The sequence below is a fragment of the Anopheles coustani genome, chromosome 3 (assembly GCF_943734705.1).
Source record: "Anopheles coustani chromosome 3, idAnoCousDA_361_x.2, whole genome shotgun sequence".
NCBI classification, from domain to species: domain Eukaryota; kingdom Metazoa; phylum Arthropoda; class Insecta; order Diptera; family Culicidae; genus Anopheles; species Anopheles coustani.
The window spans coordinates 20,836,565-20,862,115 of NC_071288.1; the positions used below are offsets into that span (position 1 = coordinate 20,836,565).

Below are 25,551 nucleotides of genomic sequence, written 5' to 3' on the forward strand. Positions count from 1 at the left end.
GATCACGTGAGAGATCGTTCACGTACTTGCACAGATCGTCCAGTATACACAGCAAACCGGATGGTTTCGATTCGAACAGCTGTAGACAGCCGTAATTGTCTAGAAATTCTATATCAGTCCATTTGATTCCCTCGCGCTTGTATTCCTTCTGTTCGTACTTGAACACGTGCTGGAAATAAAAAACACAATGAAAAACTACCCAAGTAAACCGCATACGGATAAGTCGCCCCCGTCGTCGGTACATACCAGATTAAAGTAATACTGTAAATGCTCGTTTGCATAGTTGATGCACAGCTGTTCGAAGCTGTTCTGCGGTCCAAAGTCCTCGAACCCGAATATATCCAGCACCCCGATCGAGTGGCCCGTGTGCAGCGCCTGGTCCTTGTTCAGCAGCGCGTGGTTCACCTGCAGCACGATCCAGTCGAACAGTGCCCCGTACAGGCACTTGGCGAGCGCATCCCGGGCCGCGATCGCCTCCGGCAGCTTGTACTGCATGATCAGCGTTTCGCCGCTCGCCTTCACCCGCTTGGACGTGAGGGCCGACATGAGCGTTTCCTGCTTCACGCGCAGCAGCTCCGAGATCAGCCCGACCACGTCCGGGTTGCGCACCTGGACGCTCTCGTCGTGATGGTAGGTGGACTTCTTCGGGAAGAACTCCACGTTGCCGAGCAGCAGCACGGCCGACAGCACGTTGAACAGCCGCCGCTGCTTCTCCGCCGAAAAGCCCACCATCTCCATGCTCTGCTTCAGGCGCGAAAACTCGTACTTCTCGTCGCAGTTCTCCAGCGTGAGATTCTTCGCGTTCAGGTAGTGGTACTTTTCGGCCGGCAGCAGATGCAGCGCGTCCCGCTCCGTTTCGGTCGCACCAGACAGCAGATAGTAGAACACGTGGTAGTTGCGCTCATAGTGGCCCTGGGACACGATTCGGCTCTTCTCGAGCAGATACTTCTGGACGACCGCACCCTGCACCATGCCGTTCTCGCGGTAGTTCACCTGGATGAACTTGCCGAAGCGGCTGCTGTTGTTGTTGTGCGCCGTTTTCGCATTGCCGAACGCTTCCAGCACGGGTCCGGCGCTAAGGATCGTCTGCTCCACGCCGGACCCATGGGCACCCTTCTGCGACAGGGCCGTCAGATGGTGAAGCAGGAAGTTGGTGCTTTCCGTCTTGCCCGAACCACTCTCGCCGCTGATAACAATGCACTAAAGTTGGAGAAAGAACGGAGGAACAGTTAATTAAAAATTAAAAACATTAAAATCAAAACGTTACGATTCTACAAGAGTCAAACTTTATGAACCTCATCAAACTTCCACAGTGTGGCCATCATTGTAAATCAATATTATTGACTCAAAACCACGCTAGAATATCGAACAATGCCTAATTATGAATAGGAATGCATCTAAAAAGGCACACGTACTGCGGCTGTAAAAACATTGTCAAACAATTTCACATCGGTCGAACTAACTTTCTCCATCTCCGACACCGGGGCCACCCTCCGGTTTGCATGTTACTTTCTCTTCCGCGTGGCAAGTAATAAAACACGTGACTGGAGTGAATAAAAAGCAGATTCAAATGAACCCTACCCTGCCGGTCAGGGAAAGAAAACAAAAACAGCAGATCGCAAGTACATCTACTGGACATTATGGGCAACAATTTCACTCGCGAGCCACAGAAGCCACATGTGGATTAAATGTGTGTTTTGTTCACGAGAGGAAACCCAAATGGATCGCAAGCGATAGGAGACGACTGGGCAAGCGTACAACACGGTGGTGAGGTAAAGTAAACGAAGGAGCAAAAAAACACCACCCCCGACGCCATATTCATTCATAACTCGTTTGGCCATTCATACGCGATTTGTATGAATGCCACGGTCAGCCGCCGTCGTTGTCGTCGTCATCGTCGCGCGTCATGTCAACTTTCCGCGGAACGGACCTGACTAAGCTGGATCGGTGGGGGGGTGTGGAGGGTTTGGGTGTACGCGAGCACATCAGCATGTGGCGGCCACCGACACCTACATTGCTACACGCCTGCTTCCTCCCGATGCCGGGGCGTCGCGTTCGCATGGCGCACTACAATCCCTCCCTCCCTCGCGGACCAGTTCTCTAGACTCCAGATCGCGTGTGCCGTAGGTTCGTGGGTCGGAGAAAGAGAACAGGATGGATGGCCAGCTATAATTCGTGGCCGGTTTTAAGGTAGCTCTCCTTGTGGCTACTGATCACTTGCCAACTTGATGTTGGAGGTGGTCACATATTTATTGTTTGCTTTTTTTCCCAACCCGCGCCCAGACAACAACACTACACGTTCGGGGCTCGGGGCTCTCTCTCTGCGCCATTTTGGCATCGAGACATGCACCCCTCCACCATCCTCTTTCTCCAGCACGAGCTGGCGATTCATTCATTAGTCTTCTGGTCGCGTAGCACGCCCGGGCACAGCCCAACGGGCGGCCAATTTACATAGCAACCCCCGATGGCTCACCCATCACGTTAACACGCTACACACTCAACGCTTTTCCATCATGTCGCTGTGCAAAAAGCCTGCCAAAAACAACGTACCATTCCGTGTTGCGAGGCTTTTCTTCCTTCCATTTCTTTTTTTTTTCGATGGCAAGGATGGATCGATTATCCACCAAACCGTTTGGTGGACGTTTCGTTCAACCGACCCGTAAGAATCCGTACAAAAACGAAGCCATTGGCCTCTCTCTCTCTCTCGGCATGTGGCGTTCGGTTGGGTTCCTGCTGTTCCGAGTACAACACCCCAACAGTGAAATGGATACACTTAAGACGTGGGGTGATAATAGTCGTTCGTTCTGACAAACGGTGGAAAATAAAACCCACTTTGGAGCTTCGGCGTCAAGCGACTAGTAGAAGGTGGAAGGTCATACACGATGATGGCTGGCCAAAGAGCGCAGATCAAGTGGCGCTTGCCCCGTTAATGTGCCAATTATGGTACCTTTTAGTTGTGGATAAGTTTCCATATTCCGGGCGATTTACGAAAGTAGAGAATACTGTTCCATTAAAACATCTCCTTTGACAGAAGGAAAAGAAATTATGTTGAATCGTTTACTCCTTTCTCATAGCTCTTACTGCACAAAAAAAAAAACCCTGCTCTGACAACAAAATATATGCAAAATGTGCAACTGCGCTAATCTAAACATTGTTTTACGTTTTGAATCAGATTAATTAACATCAATTGAAAGAAGGCTTGGAACAAGCAACCAACGTCGAAATGAACAAAGAAAGGCCCGGCAAAGAACATACAAATGGAAGCGCCTAAGCAGCAATAATCCAATCCCGTAAAAGGACGCAAGGAAAACGGCATAGTCCAGCACGAGAACCGCCTTGCTGACGACGTCAGAGGACGTTGGGTTCGGTCTTCCCTTTCTTCCATCGACGTATCGACGTTGACGAGATGGCCAAGCGGCGTGATGATGATGACGGCATCGTTTGCTTCGCTGGATGAGCATGCCGGAGAACTTGGGGTGAAGAAATTTTACGACGCCATGGACAGATGGGCGAATGATCGACGCAGTGACAAGCAATAAAACTTCGCTCCCACTTAATGCATCTTTGCTTCGGCCGATGGATGGATGCCGATGCCGACAGTTATCGTCGTAATGTTTTTCATTTGATAATTGTAAACATTTCAATAACATCAATTTGGCTTCGGTAGCCCAATGAAGTCAATTACATTGTTCTGTTCAAAATTAAACGATTCATGTACAAACTTAAATAATTAAACAATATCTCTACGTCAGGTGCTACAGTTACGCGAATAACTGTGCAGAAAAAAAGTATAACTGAAAGAAAAACAGAACAAACAAGCCTCTATCGCCAGGACACAAAATACGGATTGTTCCTAGCATGCAAGTAGGGTTACACTTGCATACGCCGATTGAAAAGGAATTGAAAAGGAACTCCAATGCAACGAGAAAAACACACCCTCTTCGAGTTGTGTCGCTGGTGGTTGGCACACTGTCAAAAGGGTGAGCAGATGATCCCAAACCTTTCGCCAGTTGGCGGCGATCCCTCAGCAAGGGCAGCGGAGCACAGATGGTCATAACTCATTGCACACCTAATGCCGTGACATTGCCGTGCCGTACATACACGTGAACTTTGGGGTCGGGCAAAAGAAGGCACCATCATCTTTCTCTCGTGGAGCGCAGATGCGAGATTATCCACACGGTCACACGGTAACACGGCGGGTATGATTCCCGGCTGACCGAAGCCTTTCCTTGGTGTAGGGTTGGGGCCTACCACATCGTCGATGGCGATGGAAGATGACGATGCTGCAAACGATGTTCACGATGATGATGATGATAGTGGCACGAAATGAAGGAATCCATCATCGCACATCGGTCAAACATCGGTCAGCGTGGCACGATAAAACCCCACGTCGGTGCATTTACGATGCACCATATCCAAGCGATTTCGATTCGGGCAGGAGAATGGCACCATGTGGGAGGTTGTCGTTCCCCTTGCATTGAGTATCCCGCTTCTCCTACTGCCCCCGTCCACAGTCCAGTCGTAAGTTTCGATGACGATCAATTAACTATGCATGATTCAATTTAATTGCACTCTTCGGTTGTAGAGATGGGCGTATTATACATGCAGTGTTAGGGGATGTGCATTGTGCTCTCTCTCTGTTGTCCTTTGGGGTGTTGTTGCACAATATGCGATGGTGTCAACCATTCTGTAAAGATCCGATTTTGTGACATCCCCACATACCTGGTTGCGTTTCTCCTTCAGCATGTTGTAGTAAGCGTTGTCAGCGATGGCGAAGATGTGCGGCGGCAGGATCGGCCCAATCCGCTGGTTCTGGTAGAGCCGCACATACTTTGGATTGTAGATCGGATGGAACTTGAACGGGTTCACCGCGATCAGGATGCTACCGACGTAGGTGTAGATGTGGCCGGCTTCGAACCGTTGGCGCAGGTTTTCGAGAAGCGTCGCTTCATTAAGATCTACGAATGGGAAGATTAAGATGATGACGGTGCTGTGGTCGATTTGTTGTGTGTTGGGGGCACTCACCTGGAAGTTGGCACAGGTCAGGATATTCTCTATTTTCTTTCTGCAACAGAAACGGTATAAAGTCTCTAAGTATCTGTGGATCGAGTCCATAACTATCTAGCCAAGGAACGTCGCTTTGTATTTCACGTAAATAGAATCTGCAATAGAAAAAAAAAGCAAGACGAGAAAAAACATAATTAATAACGCGCATCTGATGATTTGGGTGGGGCATCTTGGGATGCGTGAAAAGATCACGCATTGGAATTGAATTACCCCACATCCCTCATCTGCTTGTCGTCATGCATGCAACACAAAAACGGAAACGGTTTTACGAATTTAGCCGATGATTCATGTGCGTCAATTGTTTCCACACATTGTACACGCGTTGTAGTTACATCAATTGAATAATATAATTATTCCGTAAACGAACCAATCCTTTTACCGACGACACGACACGGCCACGGGCTACGCGCCCCGAGGAGTAAAAAGTAACCCACGCACACTGCATGTCTTTTTTGCTTTCCACAAACCGGCAAGAAAAAAAAATAAAACACCAACGGTCTACCGGCACTCTACCCCATATTAGGCGCGGAAAGTTGCGTCGATCGCGAACGGTTTTTTTTCGTTTTCGTGTGTCTTTGCAACTCAAGAAGGAGAACGCGCTCCGGGATCGCGTCTGGGGGTGGGTAGCGGCACATGGCTCATTTATTCTTCGGGGCGCCAGATTCCGTTACTTAAAGTGAAGCTAGGAAAAAAAAACAACAAACCGAATCTCGTTTCACTTTTCTGCCACTCGCGCCACACATGAGTCATCTTGGCGGAATCTTGGCGATGTACGCGGCACGAGAGAGGGTTTCCCGTTTGCCACACACTTGAGCAAGATCCAACCGCCGGGAAGGGATGGCGTTCGTCCAGTCAGCGCAACGATCGCATGGTGGGATCACCTACGTTTTGGTGATTCCCAAAATGTTTAGTTCAACAGAAATTTGTCATACGAATTGCTGGACCCATTTTGTTGATGCAATATGCATATGCAATTTGTACAAGAAATATGACCGAAAGGACACATACGTATAAGCGCCGTATTTATGTTCCGGAATCGTGCCATTGGTGATTGTCCTCTTGCTTGGTCGTCTCCTCCGCGTGCAATTGCACCACGGCCGAAGTGAAGGGACAGAACGTTTCTTGTACGTGTACTTTTTGCTTATTTACCCAATCGCTTCCGAAGCGTGCCACACGAACCGTGAATGTGATAGATACTTTTTATTTGCTCCATTAGTCGTTGGTTGGTCGTAATTAAAAGCAAATATTAACGATTTCACGGAGAATGAGCGAGAATAGCTTCACGTGAAGAATTAATTTAAAATGATACTTTTACTTTTTGTTGTATGGTTGTATTTTTAACACTCTGTTTTAATTTGCACTGAAAGCGTTAAACGTCGAGCTAAAATATTTCTATGATTTAAAACTTTACTATTAAGGTAGTTTCATAAAATATATCCGCAGAAAAGCAACAACTGGCAGTCGAGTAGAACCGGTAGGTTACACAAATTCCAACGTTAAATGGCCAGTGGCCATTGATTGTTTACTACACAGCAAAAACCGGGCGGCAGTTAACGAAGGGTTTCAATAACCTCGACCAGTAGGAGTTAGAGATTGATGTGCGGTTGAGAAAACACAGCTGAGCCATCGTCACTGGGTGAGGAGTTTTTTTTTGTTTCGCTCGTTTAAAAACTAAAAATTGAACCGAAAGAAAAATCCTTGGCCTTCTCATGCTACCTTCTTGCTATTTTGATGGGGAAGGGGATTCTGGTTCTGGTGTGTTTCGCGGTACAAGCGAGTTTATGACCCACCTGTGTTCTCGTTCGTGGGGCAAACAGAATGTAAAATCTTTTTGCGTTACCACGCACAGACAAAGGTTGTTTTTAGCCCTCCTCTCCCAGGGGAAAAAGAGAAAGATGCAAACGGACCAACAAAAAAAAAAAAAAAAGGCCAAGCAGCAAATGCAATGTGTGAACTCTTTGCTCCGTACGGATGTTGTGGTTCTGTTGTACGCCTGCCGCCCTGTTCTCGTTCGCATTTCACGATGATAAATGTCATCGAAACGTCAAAACATACCGCCACCATCACACCCGCATTCACCATTCCTATATGGTGCAAATGGATGACGATGGCCTCCGGCTGAAAGTCGTTAGAGTACCGCATCGAGAGAGCGGTCTTTTTTGACGTGACAAATAAGCAACAATAAGCGCAAGAAATGCGCCGCCGCCACTCGGGGGGAGGGAAATGGTACGCGTATACGAAGCGCGGGAGGAAAAAAATAATATACACAAACACGCACCCCGGTTTGCGGATCTGTCTTCTTGCACGAGAACGAGTTCGTTTGTGCAGGAATTTCTTTAACGCCCGATGGAAAAATATTTAACCGACGTGACACGTTTGTTGCACATAAGTAGAACATTTTGTACACCAAACGGAGACAGCCAGTGCATCATGGATCTCGTCGGGAAAGCCATTTTGACTGTCGGTCGATGGGTCACAGGGACGCATGTACATCTCTCAATAGTTGCACTCTGGTGCATCGATCGTTAATATTGCTTTTCATCGTCCTACACGGTTTATATTATTTTAACACCACAATTGATTCAATGCCCCCATTTTTCGCTGTTCATCGGCGAAAGATTTTAAAAGGATTGATTTCATAGATGGTTTTGATACATTCCAAAAAAGGATGGTTTTAACCTTCATTTGCCAAATTTTAATTACTAAAAGTCAATACAAACCCTTCTACTTTCGATGGTTGTAAAAACATAAAAAAAGGATTACCAAACAGGAATTCTATTTTTATGGATTAAATACTGTTAAACAATTGGAGAAGTAATAAAAATGACATATTAGTGGAATATGGAACAACGATAAATGCCCAGCAATGGAGCCGTAAACCTAAACGAGGTTTGCCGAAACTAATCTCATCCAGTTTTATTGTTGACATGTGTTCACTCCTTGGAACAAGACAATCCAAGTTCTGCGGCAAAAGGCAAAACGATTTCGTTGAATGACGCGAAACATAATTTAGAGCGGAAAGCAGATCGCTTAGCGGGACATATTACCAGACGGGTAAGATATGTTTTATGACCGTTCACGAATGACACAAATTACAACATCCCAGCGGAACCATTAGTTTTGACTGCTCGAACAACGCAGTCTAAACCCGTCGTATCGTGTTTCGGTGGATAGGGTTGCGCAAGTTAAGCCTGTACTACCTCAAAAGTCTGCTGTGAAAAGTATGTCACAATACCGTCGGGATAACAACAAGTCTCCTACCCGCCTTCCGGACCCATTATCCCCCCGGGATCACTGTGAGCAGGGTCCCCGTCCCGATGAGTGTTCGTTGAGGCCTAAGAGGATCGTCCCATAGCTCATTGAATACTCCCCTCGTTCGGCAGAATGTCTTCCATTACAACAACACACACCACACAAACAAACAAAAAACACTCGCGCCGCTCGATGGAAATTCAACCATGCCAAATTAATTCACGCCGAAAAATGTTGATATTTGTCAAGCAGACTGACAACTGCAATCCGGCGGGATGGAAGCGAGCAGCGGAGGGGTGGGTGGAAGCAGCTCGTAAAAACAAAATAGTTTCGTCCCACCCCCTCCCCCATTAACCACCTCACCACCCCGCCTCAGCTTGGCGGATGCGAAAAGCGGAATATTTGATAGGTGGAACAGGCTAAATTTAGGATTCATCGCCCAAGTTCCGCCGCCCCCCTCTCTATCTTCCGTGCATTTTCTCCCCTCTCCCACCCCCTTCCCACCTGTGTCAACCCCAGGGGCGTTGGGAAAGGTGTCTAGAATACTCCCAGCGGAATGATGACGAACGGATGCGTGGGATTTATCGCCCACCATCGTTACGTCGTCTCGGGACGATTCCTCCCGCGCCGGGCACACCTTCCTACACCTCCAGAAAGAATCCTCCCCTTCCCCCAGGACGACGCGCATGTGTATGTGGCGTGTGTCCATGCGTTAGAAGTCGGAGTGGAGAGACTTCGGAAACCATTCTGACGAGTACGCGCGTCTTGAGTCAGGGTAGAAAGTTACGTGGTGTGGAGGTGGTTTGTTTGGAAAAGTCGTGCCGCTAGAGGGCGTGAAATTTGACGGCCCACCACCGCCCCATGTCCGCCCGAGGAGTCGGACCCGGCCGAATGGACAGGCTAATTAGCGGAGCAGCAGCATTAGAGAGGCCGGGGCTCGTTCATCATGTGTGCCAAATTAGATTGAAGCAATTTGAATCCAATTTCCGTACCTTGCTTCCCACTCCCCCTTCAGGGACACTTCCCGATCCGTGTTTCGGCTAAAAAAAGAGTCGCCCATTTTCCCATACATTCAGACTTCTTCCTTCGGATGGAGGATGCAAATGAAGCCATCAGCGTGATGCCAAAAGACACCGGGTGAAAAGATTTCCACTGCACCATGTAAATAATTGGATGTAAATAGTGCGTCACTTTTCACTGCCTATAATATCATCCCGATGTCACGAATGCTATTTTGTGAAGTGACGACAACAGCATCGCCTTAAAAAAATCTGTTTTCGCTGTGCTGTTTCAGTTGACGGTTTAATTTTTATCCCTCGATACGCGAGCATCATCAATTGGCCGTTCACCGAAATGTAAAGGATAAAGTTGTTAAGTAACCTTCTACGCCGCTCCACGTACAAATTGTTCAAAGATATTCCATTTAAACTAACATTGCCGTCGACAGGTTTAGCACCCTCGCTGAGAAAATCCGGAAAATTCCGCCCTCCCTATATAAAGGCAGAAAGGAATCAGATACATCTCATGAGGAAGCTCGCGGGGGGAGCGACGGGTTGATTTGTGGAGATTTGTTTTAATCGATCAGCGACGATGAAGGGTTCGGTAGTAAACAAATTAGCGCCACCGCACACGGGGGGGAAGGCAGCAAAACATTACCCTTCCCCGTTCGCCGTTCGCCCGCTTTCCCCAATCGAAGGCCAAACTTTCGACACAAGATTGGGATAAAAATACCCCCCAGTTTCGCTCGCAAGGTCTTGTTGTTGGTGATGTGTGGTCCGCTTCCATTCCGACGACGATGACGACGACGACGCCGTTTCCACTTCGAATGATGACGCTTTTCGGACACGATTGCAACCGCCGGGAATGCGAGCTGGTCTAAGTGGTGGAGATACCCGGGAGGGAACACTTACAAGGGGGGAACATATTTTAAGAACCTTTCATCTTCCATCTTTGCACTCATTTTTAGACATGATCGGTCTCTTCAACCAAGACGCCCTACCCTCTCGCTCTCGGTCTCTCTATCGTTGCATGAAAAATGGTACTTCCAGCGGGAGGGTTCCACGTAACGACGGTGAAACGAGGCGATTAATATGATGATCGAACGATTTACGAATAATTCAAGGTGAGGTTGAGTGTAAATAATAATTTACAAATAGAAAAAAAAATTAGACCCCTTTCTGCTCACGGCTACCGATCATCTCGGTTAGTTTCTGCTTTATTTTAATCTGCAATATCTGTGTCCGCCGGGCACGATCACTACGGGGTAAATTTATTGCGAGTGCCACTGAGAAAAAGTAACAAATCAATTTCGTATCACCTTTCGGTAGGCATCAAGTGAATGAATCAGTTAAAGTTTGTTCGATGTAAATGCTATGCAAAGAAATAAATAGAATGCTTATCTGTTTCTCTAAGAGGATCATTAGAGCTCCAGATGATCACACATAATTGACCAAAGCAACCACCTTTCTGCATGACGTCACAGAGAAAGGAAAACCATGTTCTTGAAAAAAATCATTTTGCTAAATAAATCACAAGATAAAAAAACATCTACGGTAAATAGTGATACTTTTGTGAAACGAGGTAAAGAAAAATCTGTTTAAAATGAAAAAGAAGAACCCCTATTATAACTACAAATGTGTATACACTTGATAGTTATCAAATTTCACCAATTTTCCTTTTTTAAAGCCTACCCACAAAGATTTTATATTCTGCCGGCACGAATTTAATGGTCGACCACAAAAATTATAGCCGTTGGAAAATCAATTTCTCTCTAATCATTTCCTCATGATGTGTGGAAGGAGGGAAGACGAAAGGGGGTGAGCGTCGCATCCCTCTCTCTCCCTCTCTTCTCTCGTCGCTTCCTCCACGTTCTTGTCCCACGGTCACCACCAGGCGTTCGATCACCGTCATCGGGCCGTTTTTGTCGGACGCAAACGAGTTTGGTGACTCGGGTAAAAGTAAAAGTGAAATTCATTTCCTCAAACATGGACACCCCGTTGGCCCTTCTCCTTCGCTCGGCCATACCAGCCCCATCCCCCGTCGGGGTTCATTCTTCACAATCGTCATTCCATCAACTGGCGGCGCGCTGATAAATTGCATCGGATGCAACGGCTCTTCCCCTGGGTCGGTTTCCCCCGTTCACTCGCCAACTCCGTGCTACAGCTAACACTTACCTATGAAAATCTTTCTCCGAGTGCATCGGCCACAGCAGCATAACGGAGACGGGTTTTTCGTGCGCGGAAAGTCGCCTTTCCTTGCACTCGCCGGCCACTTCCGCCAGCTCATAGTTGTTTCCCTGCAGTCAAAAGGGATGGGAAGGAAAGCGAGAAACGGGAAGAAAAATGAGTTGTTTTGCTGCAAAAATGAATAACCATCGGAACACAAAGCGTCCCGCAATATATTCTAGCTCGGCTTAAATCGTGGACTATAAGACTTTTGTGTTACAAAAGAAGATATTTTTACGGCATAATGGGAATAAAAAAAGAAGATTTTTTATGTATAAAACAAACAGAAAAATAATAAATTTAAATTAATAAAAAATCGAAAGGCGTTCATTGCTTAGCACTTATGAATCATAATTAAAAAGAAAACCAATGAAAACGTGACAACTATCAAAACGCAATAGAGCAAAAGCTAAGACTAATATTCTCTTAACCTATTATCGTTTTCCATCGGTTGTTCGGTACAAATAAATTTGCAAACATTATAGAAAGTTATCACGGGAAAAGCGACTATCCAGCAAACTTACCGTTAGCCCCAGCCGTTCGACGATGCAGGAAACGATCTCCTCCGCCGTGGTCTGCTTCGATGCCTCCACACTGAGCGCCTCATAGTGCAGCGACAGTGCACCGACGTAGACCTGTGTGTATGTTTTTCATCGCGTGGAAAAACCGACGAGGGTGAAAAAAGAAACAGAAAGAAAGTATGTGAGAGAGAGTGACAAAAAACACGCACACCGGATCCGGGGTTTGAAAAGTGATGCAGCGAGATGCAATGCAAACATAATGGCAAACAAAAAGCTGAACAAAACAATCCACACTATGGGCTCATCCGATGCGGGAACTCGGGTGTCTTAGGTATGGAAATGAAAGAAAGGCACCTTCTTTCGCTAGACGACGACGAGAACGAACCTCTGAAGCAATGGAGGAAAAATGTTTGGTGTCCGACCGGAAGACCGGTGGAGCGGGAAATAATAAGACAACGTATCGAACAGTGGGAATGCGATGGCGGATAGGGGGTAGCTTAGGAAAATTATGATAAAACACTGCTTAAAAGAAATAACTTTAAAGTAACACAGTGTAGAAATCATGGAGGCAATACAGATAGATAAAATTAACTTTGATCAATTCAGAATAATCTTTGTTCGATAGAAAAGAAATCGTTGTAAATCCACTTCTTAGCATTAATGTAATGCACAACAATATTTCTACAAACAAAAAAAACGTTTTGGAAAAGGCGTTCATAAGTATCCAACAAATATAAATAAATAGTGAGGATTTAAATAAATGGTGACAGCATAGTATCAGAAGCAAACTAGAAAACAAACGACTCGAAAAATCAATATTTTAATAATGACAGTATTAAATATGCACCAACTTTTCGCCTCAAAGGATATATTAAAGAAACTGTGAATAAAGTGTTTTTAAAAAGGAAAAGGAAGAAATTGTGATGACTACTATCCCTGGACCCACTTCCTTCCCATGCCCGGGTATACACCTTCCTTCTGCTGGACCGACTAACGAATCAATAATAAAGCGTTAGTGAAACGGTTTTCCTTTAACGGCAAAATGTCTCCGCTTTTGCTAACGAACCGGGCACCACCATCGCGCCCCTGCCGTCCCCCTGGTCCGTCTCCCCCGGCCCCGGAGAGGAGACCCAACCCCTAGTCCCCCGAGAGTGTGGTCATTTCCTAAACACTCGCTTGGCGTACAATAATTATCACCGTGCGACGACATCGTGGCTCGTGAGTTTCAGCCCGTCGCTTTTCTTTTCCACACATGCACCCCATTTCCCCCACCTTATCCCACCCTTTGCCGAAGAGTGCTGCTAAGTGCATTTTGCAACGTTTTAGTGATCAGCAGCCGGGAGAAGACGACCACGACAGCTGGGGAGAAACCAAAAAAAAAAAAAAAAAAAAGAAGCACCCAACAAAGATTGCTAACGACGAAAACCTGCTGTGAGAAGGCCCCCCCTCGCGGTCGAGGACATCACACCGCCACTCACCCCGCCGGGAGGAGGATGGGCCCCCGGGAGGAAGCGATAAAAACACGTTACGCGTGCATTCGCGATACGCACACGGCGCTCGGCGCACGTTCGGCAAAAGACCGGAAGTGGAAAATGAAAGTGAGTTTGCGGCGGGTTTGATGATGAAGCTGAAGCTATGTGTGGCATGGTATTTTTTTCCTTCTCTTCTCTTAAGGGGTGTGCACACGTCGTCTGCGCGTTCTTCGGGCGCGGCTAACGCGCAGACGAGGTGTGCGGATTAGCTTCGGCAAAATGCGAAAAAAACTACTGCAGCGAGAGTGAGCAGCAATATACTGCTTTACTTTGCAACCGTACAGGAGGCAAGGTAAATTTGGAATATTTACGCATACTACCTTATAAGTAACGTACATCCCTAGATGCGCATCTTTGGTTTTTCTTTAATTGTTTGACCATGAAGGAAATTTAATCATTTTGGTTGCTGTTTTCTCATGAAGAACTACAATGTCGGACACAAGTTGTACACCACATCCATTTCTCATTTTTGAGCCTCTGTATTTCCCATTGCACGGCTTATAGTGCATATTTCATTAAATTTCGTCAAAGCCGCTTAGCTAAAGGTAAAGGTAAAGGTCCTACACTCTAACCCTTAAAGCAGTCTTAGATCATGATATACAAACTGTGCCGACGGGTAGCTCAAATCGTAGGTCATATAGCTTGTTCCGGAGCTGTCTCACATATGTCATACCTTGAGTTCATCACTGAACAGCACATTTCGCTAATGGACTACACCTTAGTGAGCAAATTCAAGCCGAGCCTGGCAATGCTGCACGCTGAGCTTCGACTGTTGCTAGAAGGAAGCTGGTTGATTCGGTAACCTCTGACCGATGTTCTCAGTGACGGACAACTGCAGTTCCATTATGACTCGCGCAGCTGAGGAATATGGTTCCGTTCTATGATCAATGCTGTCTTCTGAGTATTATAAGCAACACTGCGTAGGGATTCAAGAAATATAAATTTTATGTCATGTAAATCTTTTGTCTAAAATTGTTGCAGTCTTAAGAACAAACGTTTTGTAGTTAGGACATTTTAAAGAGCTAACGAAAATAGGCGCTCTTCTAAACTCATAGCAGCAAAATAATAGCCGCGGTGCTATAACACAACGGTTCCAACACATCACGTGCCAACTGCAAAGTCGCACCTCGAATTAAGACCCCTTGGGGTACGAAAGGCCGACTACGGTATCTTTTTAACGAACTTTCTAAGAAAGGGACATACTAGGAGACCCATAATTTAGCGACATATCATGAGAAACAATTATAATACTCTTTCCTTTCCTGCTCCTCCAACAGTAACAGAAAAAAACTGGCAGCAGCGGGAATGGGAACTCCGAAAACCCGAACATTTTCTTATCCTGTCGCTCTTCTGGTAGGCAATGAATAACACGATGGTTGCCGAAACCGGCGCGAAAGGTTCCGAGCAATTTTTTTCACTACCACTGCTTTGATTTGTGTACGTACACGAAATGCCAAAATCGTTACTTCTCTCTTTATCCTATGGCAATTTTTGTTCTTCCATCTTCCTCCGATGTATGTTCGGCACATGCAAAAAGAACGAAGTACTGAGAAAAATGCCGATGAAACAGTTTCGAGAGAGAAGGAAGAACAAAAATGATTATATGAAAAAGGGGGACGCAATGAGTTCGGTGTTTCGTGTACGTACACAAATCAAAGCAGTGGTAGTGAAAAAAATTGTTCGGAACCTTTCGGGCAGGTTTCGGTAACCTTCGTGTTTTCCATTGGCTACCAGAAGAGCGACAGGATAAGAAAATGTTCGGGTTTTCTGAACTCTCACTTCCGCTGCAGGCAAGATTTTCTGTTACTGTTGGTGGACCCGGAAAGGAATGAGTATTACAATTGTTTCTTTTTTGGCGCTAAAGTTGCTGGTTGCTGTTGTAATCTGACGGTGTATGCAAACTTTTGAATGGCCTCTCGTACTCCCGTGGGTCTCAAGTTGCAAGTCTGCCCTATTTTGACATGACCTTCAGAGGACTTTTTGTATGAGTACGAAACGGCTCACACCAAACTAGACTAACGCTAGAGCAAAATGCCTCAATTTTGTATCAGCCGCAAGGTCATACAGAACGATATAATTGGTAAAAATAGCGCTATCTTGCGATGTAGGATAACCAAAACAAACATTCGTAATAAACTTATAAATTCCGTTCAATAACGAGAAAACAATAGAACCAGGGAATAAAACACATTTATATTGATTTACAGTTACCGACCATACGATTCCTGTATCGGAAAACCTGTTTGATTGGTATTCTAATGAATACTTTTATCTGTGTATCTATATCAACTTCAAAATTTATTCATTTTTGTACCCACTATCATCTAAGTAATATACATGAAAAGCTGAGGCGATCCAACTTTTAGTTCCAGTAATGTAGGCCAGCCGTTTCGGGCTCATACAAAAAGTCCTCTGAAAGTGATATGAAAACAGGGCATTTGAGAAGATTGGTTGCACGAATGTCTGAAGGGCTCAACCTCTCGGTATTGTCCTCCAACCATAATGTCATGAGCCCAATTATTTTTATTTTACTGCAATGAACTCATGACAGTGCTTATGTTTTTCGATAACGCTTTCAAATGCCCTTTTCTTAAAATGTTTTTCATTGGCCTGTTGGCTCTACAAGAAATAACAGCTACCAAAATAATAAAAATTTCTCCATGGCTAACCCACTAGAGAAAACCCAAAGCTGCGCATCTAGGGATGTAAGGCGTTTTTAAGATTGTGTGCGTAAACATCCTAAAATCCGGAGTGCAGCTCAGATTTTACGTTGCTTCCTGTACGGTTGCAAAGGAAAGCAGTATATTGCTGCTCACTCTCGCTGCAGGAGTTTTTTTCGGGGAGGAGTTTCGCTAACCCGCGCACTTCGTCTGCGCGTTCTTCGGACCCGAAGAACGCGCACACGTCGTCTGCACCCCCGGTTATATATGTCCGTGTTTATTTTTTTCCACCCTGCGTTGCGACAACGCATCGCGCAGCCTTTATGCCTTCCCATGGTGGGACCGAGTGAGTGATATCGAGCATCCGAGTGAGTGCTGGTAACCAACTTTGCCTTAATTAACGCAATAGAATGCAGCTGGTTGCGCAACGGTGGGAAAGGGAAACCCTAACGGAAGCTGCCTGTTATGCAGTCAGGAACAAAGTATTTATAAAGTACAGTTTTTGTTAAAACTGCAACTGTTTCTACAACAACTTTGATTTCAATTATTTTGCACTGAAAGTATAAGAGAAAAAATAAATTCCATTGCACCGCATAGCAAAAGGATCAAATAGCTTATTATTGGAGTTAAACATTGAGCAATAAAACAAGAAAATGCTTTATGGGTCAATTTAATGCAATCAGTATTGTTTGTACCGAATGCAGAAGAAAGTAAATATAAGCAGTACCATACGTCGTGTGCTGTCATAAGATCTATTCTTACATTTGCCATTCACAAGCAACCTCACCTTGACAAGTGGACGAGTGAAACGGAAGCGGAAAGATGTTGGTTCCCTCACGCGAAATTATGTTCGATGGGCGCGCGCATTTCGCGTTATTCGCATTGAGAGAATGGCAAATGCAAGATGATGACAACATCCTTGACCTGAAGATCTTCGTACCGCCGGAGCGATGGCACGCTGCTGGGGCAGAATTAATTCCCTCGCCAAAAGCCACACAGGGACAAAACAAAAACACGAACACAGCCGCAAGCAGAAGATCGTTAAACCTACGGCAGACCCCCGCCCCCTCGCAGCACAGAAATGCATCTCGGACGAAAACGCTTGGGAACCACGCACTCTTCCTGAACTCGACCAAACCATTCCCAAACTCTTGTGCTCTTCCTGGACGAGCGACAAAACAAAGCAAAAAAAAAATCATAAAACTCGATTTCAAAAACGAAATAAAAAAAAAAAAAAAACGTCTCGCTCCAATCATCTTGACCTTGTCAAGTCGTCCCAGGCGTCTCCCACCGAGCCATCCGTTAATTAAATCGCTATGAGACCCCGAGCGAAACCGAAATCGAAAATCCAAACAATTCAGGACGGAATTGTTGATTCGCTGGCAGCGCGGCAAAAGGGGAAGGGGGATGGGGAATAGCACGCGAAACCGGATCAACCGATCAAATATCTTTCAAACTTTTGGTTCACTTTCAGGTCTCAGGGCTGACATCGGCCCGAGCAATCCGTCGAGTCGGTATAAATGATTCCTTATGACTCACGCAGCAAGCACCCTCCATTTTTGACCGGTCGCAAGTGTTTCTATAACTGGTAAAATGTCAAGCACGTGTCACAGTATGATAACAACATACCCACGAACACACAAGCACTTTAAGAAACATTATGAACACGACATTAGCCAATGGAATTATTTTTTCAAATATTTTAAATTGTGCTGTCAGATCAGCAACAAACATTACCTTATCAATCCGTGTACAACATACACAGTCGAGTTAAAAAAAGATTGGTTAATTGAATTGTTTTGTCTTTTTTAATGATGTAATATTTTGTACTTTAAATCCAAACACAGGCAAAAATTATCAATTCGACAATTTAATTAATTACAAATTGGTTTTAATTTTCCCATTCGAAAAGATAATTTATTTTCACTATGGTTTATTTTACAACTGCTATTCACAAGAGAAATAACCGTAGATCAGGGGTTTATGTTCTGGGAGAGGAGATCGTGGACAGGAAGAAAAAACCTGCTTTCAACATTTCTCCGCTTAAGAACCATTTTTCTTGGTCATCTTGAGCCCACACGTTGATTTCCACACCAATCCAGCACTAGCAGTATCGCAGCTTTCCAGTCATGTGTGTGTGTCTGTGGAGCTAGGCTTGGGTGGAGTGGTGTAGAAGAATTTTACAAACCCGTACGGGCGCGTCCGTGGTCGCCGCCGAGCAAACACACGGCGACGAAATATGCAAATTTATGCGAACATATATTTGTTTGATGTAGTGCTCGAAAACTAGCACCGGCGCGCCAAAGAGCCGGTCGCCGCCGACGCCGTCCGTCCGGAATGGTCGTCTTACGCACATGTTTGGAGAGCGAACAGAATATCCCTCGGTGGAACAACTGTGTGGATTCGATGGCTGGCTTCGAAACAACAACGTCCGGGCAGCAGGGTTGAGGTCAGGTTTTCGTGGCTGAGAATTATTATCTCGAACGAAGCTTCTTTCCGCCTGCTCGTGTGGTCCGTCGTGTCCGATTGCTGGGAACGGGGTTCAAGCGACCGTTGGCAACGGATAAAGGGGAAAAAGGAGATGCCCGGTTTGGTCAGGGGGAGAAACAGTTAACACTGTTCATCAAGTGCTTATGTTTGTCCGAATCATATGTTCCTCCGTCCATTGAAGTGTAAATGCAAATGATAAGACGCAAATGATAGAAGATTTGGCTAATCCATTAAATTTTCAAAACAAAAATTTAAATACAGTACAGAAATAAGTACAGAAATGCCTTTGCAGCTATTCGGCAGTATACGAAATTTACAAACATACCATATCAAAGAAAATTGCTTTGACACTCCATGGAAAGATTCAGCGCTTTTGAATTCAGCTAAAAATGTTGGTTGAAGCTTGACACTACTATGTTATGTAGATCCTTCCAACCGTACAATGGAAGACCTACGTGCACAGGTCATGGTTGACGAGTTTGTTGAGACGCTCGGTCCGGTCCAGCCATGTTTCCCTTTCGTTTTTTCCTTCTAAGGAATTATGCTTCCCATCTTCGCACGGGAGAAGCATGCAAATTCTAGAATTTCGGTAGAAACCAACACCGAATTAAGAGGCACAACAACACGAGTCGCTTACCCATCCGCATCCATCCTTCCCACGCATCTGATCGAGACGAATAGAAATAAAAAAAACCTGGCAGGATACATCGCTTCCCCAGGGGACGTCGCGGACAACGACGCTCGGTTTTGGCTTTTTCAAACCGATTAGATTTAATTGTCCAACACTGGTTAAAGGGGACCATTGGCGGGAGAAGGAGAGGTTTGTCATTTGACTAATTTAAATTCTTTATTCATTTTATTTTGCCCGAAACGATCCCCGGCGAAACTGGCAGGCATCATTTCGGGGGCATCATTTTAATATTATTCTAAATCCCGGGCCATACTCGCGCGACATTCCGTGAGCGGTGCCAACAGCCACACACTGCCAACGATACACGTACGTTACACACACACATACGCGTCGCTTAGGCCAATTCGCGTTTTCGAATGAGCATTTTTCAATTTTAAATCGACGATCCGCGCGCCAGTTGGGAAGATGGTTGGGCACCACCTGATCAGCCGACGCGGCAGGACGACGACGACGACGACGACGATGATTGAGTGACCGCTGGCAGCAGGTGCGCCGGCGGTCTCTTCCCGCCCCGCGGGATATTTCAAGCCCGGGTTGGCTCTGTGGCGAGAACCGTTTGAGAACATGGCGATAGATACCACACCTTTTTCGCTTATTTTTGAACGCCCCAACAGATCGTGTGACCACGAGGCCGCAGCAACTGGCGGCATCCGACCGTGGCCTTGGATCATCTTTAAGTTTGATCCACCCCCCCACCCCTCCCACCGGTCCACTCTCTCACTCAAAATCCCTCTGGGGTAGAGATTAGGATACCATCATCCCGAGGAACGAAAGGAAGGAAAACGGACTCGCACTCGGAGGGAAATGATTTATTAGCAAATGGAAAACTACCGATGGTTAAAAGAAATCATCACGCGATGATGGTGTTTCGCACGTTGAAAATGGTACCGCGTTGAATGAGATATCATTTTTTTTTGTGGGTGTGTGTTTTTTTTACTGCCACACACATCGAAAAATTCCACCGAAAGGGAGCTTCCTCCGGGTCGACTGACAGCCTCAGGAGCTAATTGAGACTCCTCATGAGGTGATGGCAACCAGAATATATGGTGGTGGTGGTGGTTGGTAGCTAGCAGTTCCTTTAATTAGTAAAAGAAAGCCGCAACTCGCCGCTTATTTGCTTCTTCTCGGGCGCTCGGGTGAATACTTGTTTTTCTCGTTCGTACGGCTCACTTTTCCAACGTGTTCCCGATGTTTCCGCTGGCCCCGGCGAGCGAATGTTTTGCAATCTAACTCGTTTGCGTGTGTCCAATCGTTACGACTTATGCACTCTTATTGCACCACCACTGTTATTAGTGGTGTGTCTTAGCCCCGGCACGCTTCGGTGTCTTCAACTCTCCCCACCAGGCAGCAGCTGATCGCCGTCCGGGAAAAGCGGACGCGAGCTCCAAACTGAACCGAGTTGAACGCACCGACGCGGGCCGATCCCTGGAACTGGAAATCATCTAAACGAATACACGGCAGCATCACCGTGAATCAACATCTTCCTCCACTCCGGTCAGTAATCGATCATTATATTGGCAGCAGCCGTTCGAACGGATCAACCTACATGATGCTTTTTGTCGTCGATGATGATAGTTGGTGATGACCAGCAACAACAGCGATGACCGCTTTGTTGTCTTATGACGGCATGGGAAAAGGAAAGCAAACTCCGTTCGCACCGATGCACAGCCGTGTTTTCTTTCCCCGGGCGTGCAATGTTACTGCAACGCTCTCATAATTGAACAACTTCAATCACAAGAAGCACACTTACAAACACACAGCCAGACAGATAGACAGCCGCGAAGAACTTGCTAAAGGCCGGGAAAACAAACCAACAACCCTGGTTTGGGACTTTCGAGAGGAAACCCGAGGAAAAAGTGATACCATGATGCACAAGAAAATGCGGTTCGTCTTTTGCATATGATCGCAGATATTCCGAATGAAGGAACGCCCATCGTCGGTGCTGTAAGCAGGGGAGATTCTGCTGGTGTTTGGTGGAAGTAGCTAGTGAACACATCGCGATGGATCATAAACAAATCCTCGGTCTAGCAACGATCTGGACCGATCGCTCGCCGAAGCGGTAAAAAAAAGAACCGAGAAGTGGATTAAACCAAGCACAATTTGAGCCGCTGGCCGCTCCTTTTTTTCATTGTTGCAAGAAAAATAGGTATGGGGGGGTTTAAACAATCCACTACGTTGTCTAGAGTATGCTTACAAGGTATTCAATATATCTAGTTATACGATGGATGTTATCGTACTCCTTATGACGGATCAAATCAAACAAGGTTCCCTATCAATCATGTTACTCTACAATAAAATCAGTTTCTGTCTCTAACGCATTGGACTTTGTCTCTAACTCATCAGGTTTTCTCTCGTGTTCATCTGATCTTGTCTGTTGATTTTAATTTTTTCTCTATCCAAAAATTTGGTTATTTAGAATGATTGTAAATATAAGGATTATGTTTCTACTCAAAATTATTTTGTAAAGCTGTCTACAACAAGGAAATATAATTACTAATTACTAAAATATAAAATGATTACAAGCATAATTACTACTAAATCAATAGTTTAGTACTGATTAAAATGTGGCAAATATACGGCAACGGTTGTAAACAAACAAAACAAGTGACGTTTAGCGGCTATAAATGAAAGTTTATATCCCAGAACTCACCGTTTCTATGAGGATTTCGAAATGCGCAAACAAAAAGTGCTCGGGAAATCGGTAAAAAATATCATAAATTACCTAAGAAAACCACAATTACTCATATTTTCGACAAGAGATAAAAAGTGATGAGTTAGAGACAGAATTTGATTGTAAAAGGTTCCATAGCCTAAGAGACAACACTACCAGTTTTCGAGCCAAAGTTAAGTGGCAACTTTAGCGAATAAATTTTCTTTTGCATGTTACATTTTATTTCCATGTTTACAAACGACAGAATTTCGTCACTCAACTCAAAGGGGTCTCGGAAGCGAATGAACTGCTCGTCGCGTAGTATCGTCGGCGACCTGGAGCGGAAATGATTAATCAGCGCCCGCTCGAACGAACGGTATTACGGGACGTATCCATCTATTTTCCCTGCACGACGATCACACATGGCCAATCATTATCAGCAGCAGCAGCAGCATCATCAGCACATCGTCGCCATCAGCGAAACCCCACCACAATCATCGATGGTGGTTTGCAAACGCAATAGTTGTTCATATGTATCGATTAGGAACGGTGTATGATTCATAATTCCATTCGACTGCGTCAAGCATCGATTAAGAGCATAGGAAGCGCGTTGATTCATCGGTGTAGAACAAGTTTTAAACGATGTGGCACGGGTTCCAAAACAGAAACACACAATTTCCTCAGAAAACCTAACGTTTGCGATTCTGTGCTTTTAACACTTGTCCAACAAGTGAGGCACACCAAATTTACCTTCAGCATAATCGTCGTGTCCAGCGTTACGAAATCGTCGTAGTAAAGCCGCGAAAGTCTCGCGAGACGCTTCTTCTCACTTTCACTGGTGGTGTGGGTGTGGGTTCCAGTGGTGGTGGTGGATTGTGGCGGCATAGTTTCGCCTCGTTTGGACGGGGCTCTCTTGCGAACGCTGCCCGTAGACGTCACGTTCGCGAGTTCGGAAGGTTCCATCGTTGCGGACTGATTTATCGATGGTCTCGTTGGTTGGTTGATATTTTTGGGCGATTTTTCCTTTACGTTGCCGACACTGTTGTTCGTTGTAGTCGCTAACTGTCAACCGTCGACGGTGGAGTGGAAAGTTGAGCGGTGGAGGGTAGTGGGTCTAGCAAATACATGCTAGGTATCGGCGTTCTTGATATACTCTGACAGCTATGCTAGCGAACCTTTTTTCTATTGAACAGAACATAAACCATACCGGCACCATTTGAATAAATTGTACACTGCGTGAAATTACACATCGAAACATTTAGCTGACATTTCCAACTCTCTTTCAACTAGAATAGCACCACCGAAGGGAAATATCACTGATTTGAGAACTTTTTCATTAACGTTATAAATGAACTACAAGCACCCGTGAACGAATGTCGGTCAGACGAAGCACAATCCGTTTCCGGGACACATCACGTGATCAATAAAAATCGACCATGCCGCACAAAGCAGCCAAAATTGCGTAAAACACCACCGGAAGTGCCGTTTATTTTACCCAAACGATCGTCGAACTACGGGTCTCGAAACACCTCACTGAGGGCCCTTACTTCACAACAGCTCTAAATCACTGCAGGATAAATTACGCCATGAAGGAAACGCCGAATGCAACAAGTGCCCTAAAATGAAGTCGAATGAAATTTTCAACTTTACACCCCCCCACCCGTTACGAGTGCATTGTGGCGCACTACACACACTGCACTAAATCACCGACTTCCGCTTTCCTTCGCCCGACTTGGCGCAACTGACGGCGGAGGTACGAAGTTCTCACCGTCGGAGAACGGAGTACTGAACGAGCGCCTCTGGCTGGCGAGCGGAAGTTGCACAAAACTGGTTGAACGACGGAGTGTGGGGAGGAAGGAAGGGATTTAGAATAGCCCTTGGCGACTCTGTTCTAAGAATTGTGCCCCGGGTTTGATTGCTTCAAGACGGCCAAACCGTGTGGTGCAAGAATTGCCAATAGGTACACCTCGGTGGCGAAGGGTATTTCACATAAATACATTAACACACACACTCACTGTGTAATCGACATATTTTAGAGGCTTTTTATACCAACAGCACGATTATCTATCCAACCATGTACCAATCCAAACGCACGCGAAATGTGCCGGCCCAACACACAAGGCTTTCCTCTTATCGATTCCGATAAGACAAATGTGAGCACATGGGTTCGGTGAGTCGACGATCCGTGATGCGTCACTTGACAGCTGAACCCTTGAACATGGCTCGAAAGTAGACACCACTGACAGGGGGAGAAGACCAAACACACTTGGACTGGATCCGGGCGTAAGTGGGTGAGTGGGCACAAAGCGTGCTGACCCAGAACCGCCCAGGAGCACCGTTCGATCGTAACTAGCAATTATGGAGCGATAGGCGAGATGAACCCCGGGAGTGATATTCCCCGATCGTGTTTTGTTCACTAGGTAGTGGTTGGTTGCCCTACTCTCACTGTCGGGACTGGAGCGCGAGGATGACCGTCGAGAATGGCGCGAACACACGAAGTGCTCTCGATCGAGATCGAGGCACTCTGGAGATGCACACCGACACGGAGATGTGCTCTAAAACAACGACCCCCGCCACGTGGTGTTGAGAGTGAGGATCATCTTAGCGCGATCGCACTGAATTCGGGGATTCGATTTTAGATCGCAATTTTCACAACCAAATGCGGCGCACTGAACACGAACGTGAGAACAAACCACTCACATCTTGCCTTCCTGTACCTCCGAGATCAGCCAGTTACTGATCGATCGACACTAATTTCTTTCCTTACCCTCCCCCCATCACTAACGATTGACACATTGTTCACAAACCGTTTAGCCACCTGTCCCCCTCCTCCTCGCTAATAACCACGATCTCCTCCCTCTGCCACACACCTTCGAACCACTTGCAAGCGATCTAACACTCTAATGCCCTCGGATAGCTTGGGCTGCATCGCTCCTTCTCCTTCCGGAAAGACTACAAATCTTCCACCGGTTCGAGATCACGACGTCACGCGCGGAGGGCAATTTTGTCGCCAAGGGTATCCCTTTCGCTCCTTCCAGCACTAGAGCACGCGTGCGCAACGAGAACAGGCACGGCAACCATTGATACTGGGTGTTGAGTCAACGGAATCGAATCAATAATAACACACCCCTTGGGCAACAACTTGTGGCCGGGTCCGAGCAGGGGACACAGCGGCGAAAATGCGAACAGGTTCGGGCCCGTGTAGTCACCGCACTGACAGGCCACGCGCCACCTGCAGTGTGCGGTACCCGAAGCTTGCGATGTTCCGATATCTTAACACCGTATGTGTGCGCCGCCTCCTATGGAAGGTCCCCGAACGGGAGTAGTTCCACGACCGAGGGATATGCGAACAAAAACCTGCCACAGTCGGCCTGAGGGATAACAAGCGCTTATCAATCAATCGCGAACTTGCCATGACACGCACACGCATACACACACACATACCACGTTGCACTCTGGCGATA

At 46.1% G+C, this 25,551-nt stretch overlaps 1 protein-coding gene across 1 annotated transcript in view; it reads right to left on the reverse strand.

Moving 5' to 3' along the window:
- The window catches only part of LOC131272563 (unconventional myosin-IXb-like), a 46,123-nt gene that overhangs the window by 15,254 nt on the left and 5,318 nt on the right, over window positions 1-25,551 (reverse strand). Inside the window, exons 2-9 of the mRNA XM_058274339.1 lie at window positions 25,532-25,542; window positions 22,838-23,149; window positions 12,068-12,178; window positions 11,493-11,614; window positions 5,026-5,162; window positions 4,723-4,958; window positions 247-1,200; window positions 27-169 (exon numbers count right to left, since the gene is read on the reverse strand). Coding sequence (XP_058130322.1) covers window positions 27-169; window positions 247-1,200; window positions 4,723-4,958; window positions 5,026-5,162; window positions 11,493-11,614; window positions 12,068-12,178; window positions 22,838-23,149; window positions 25,532-25,542 — 2,026 coding nt within the window. The remainder of the gene's footprint in view (window positions 1-26; window positions 170-246; window positions 1,201-4,722; window positions 4,959-5,025; window positions 5,163-11,492; window positions 11,615-12,067; window positions 12,179-22,837; window positions 23,150-25,531; window positions 25,543-25,551) is intronic.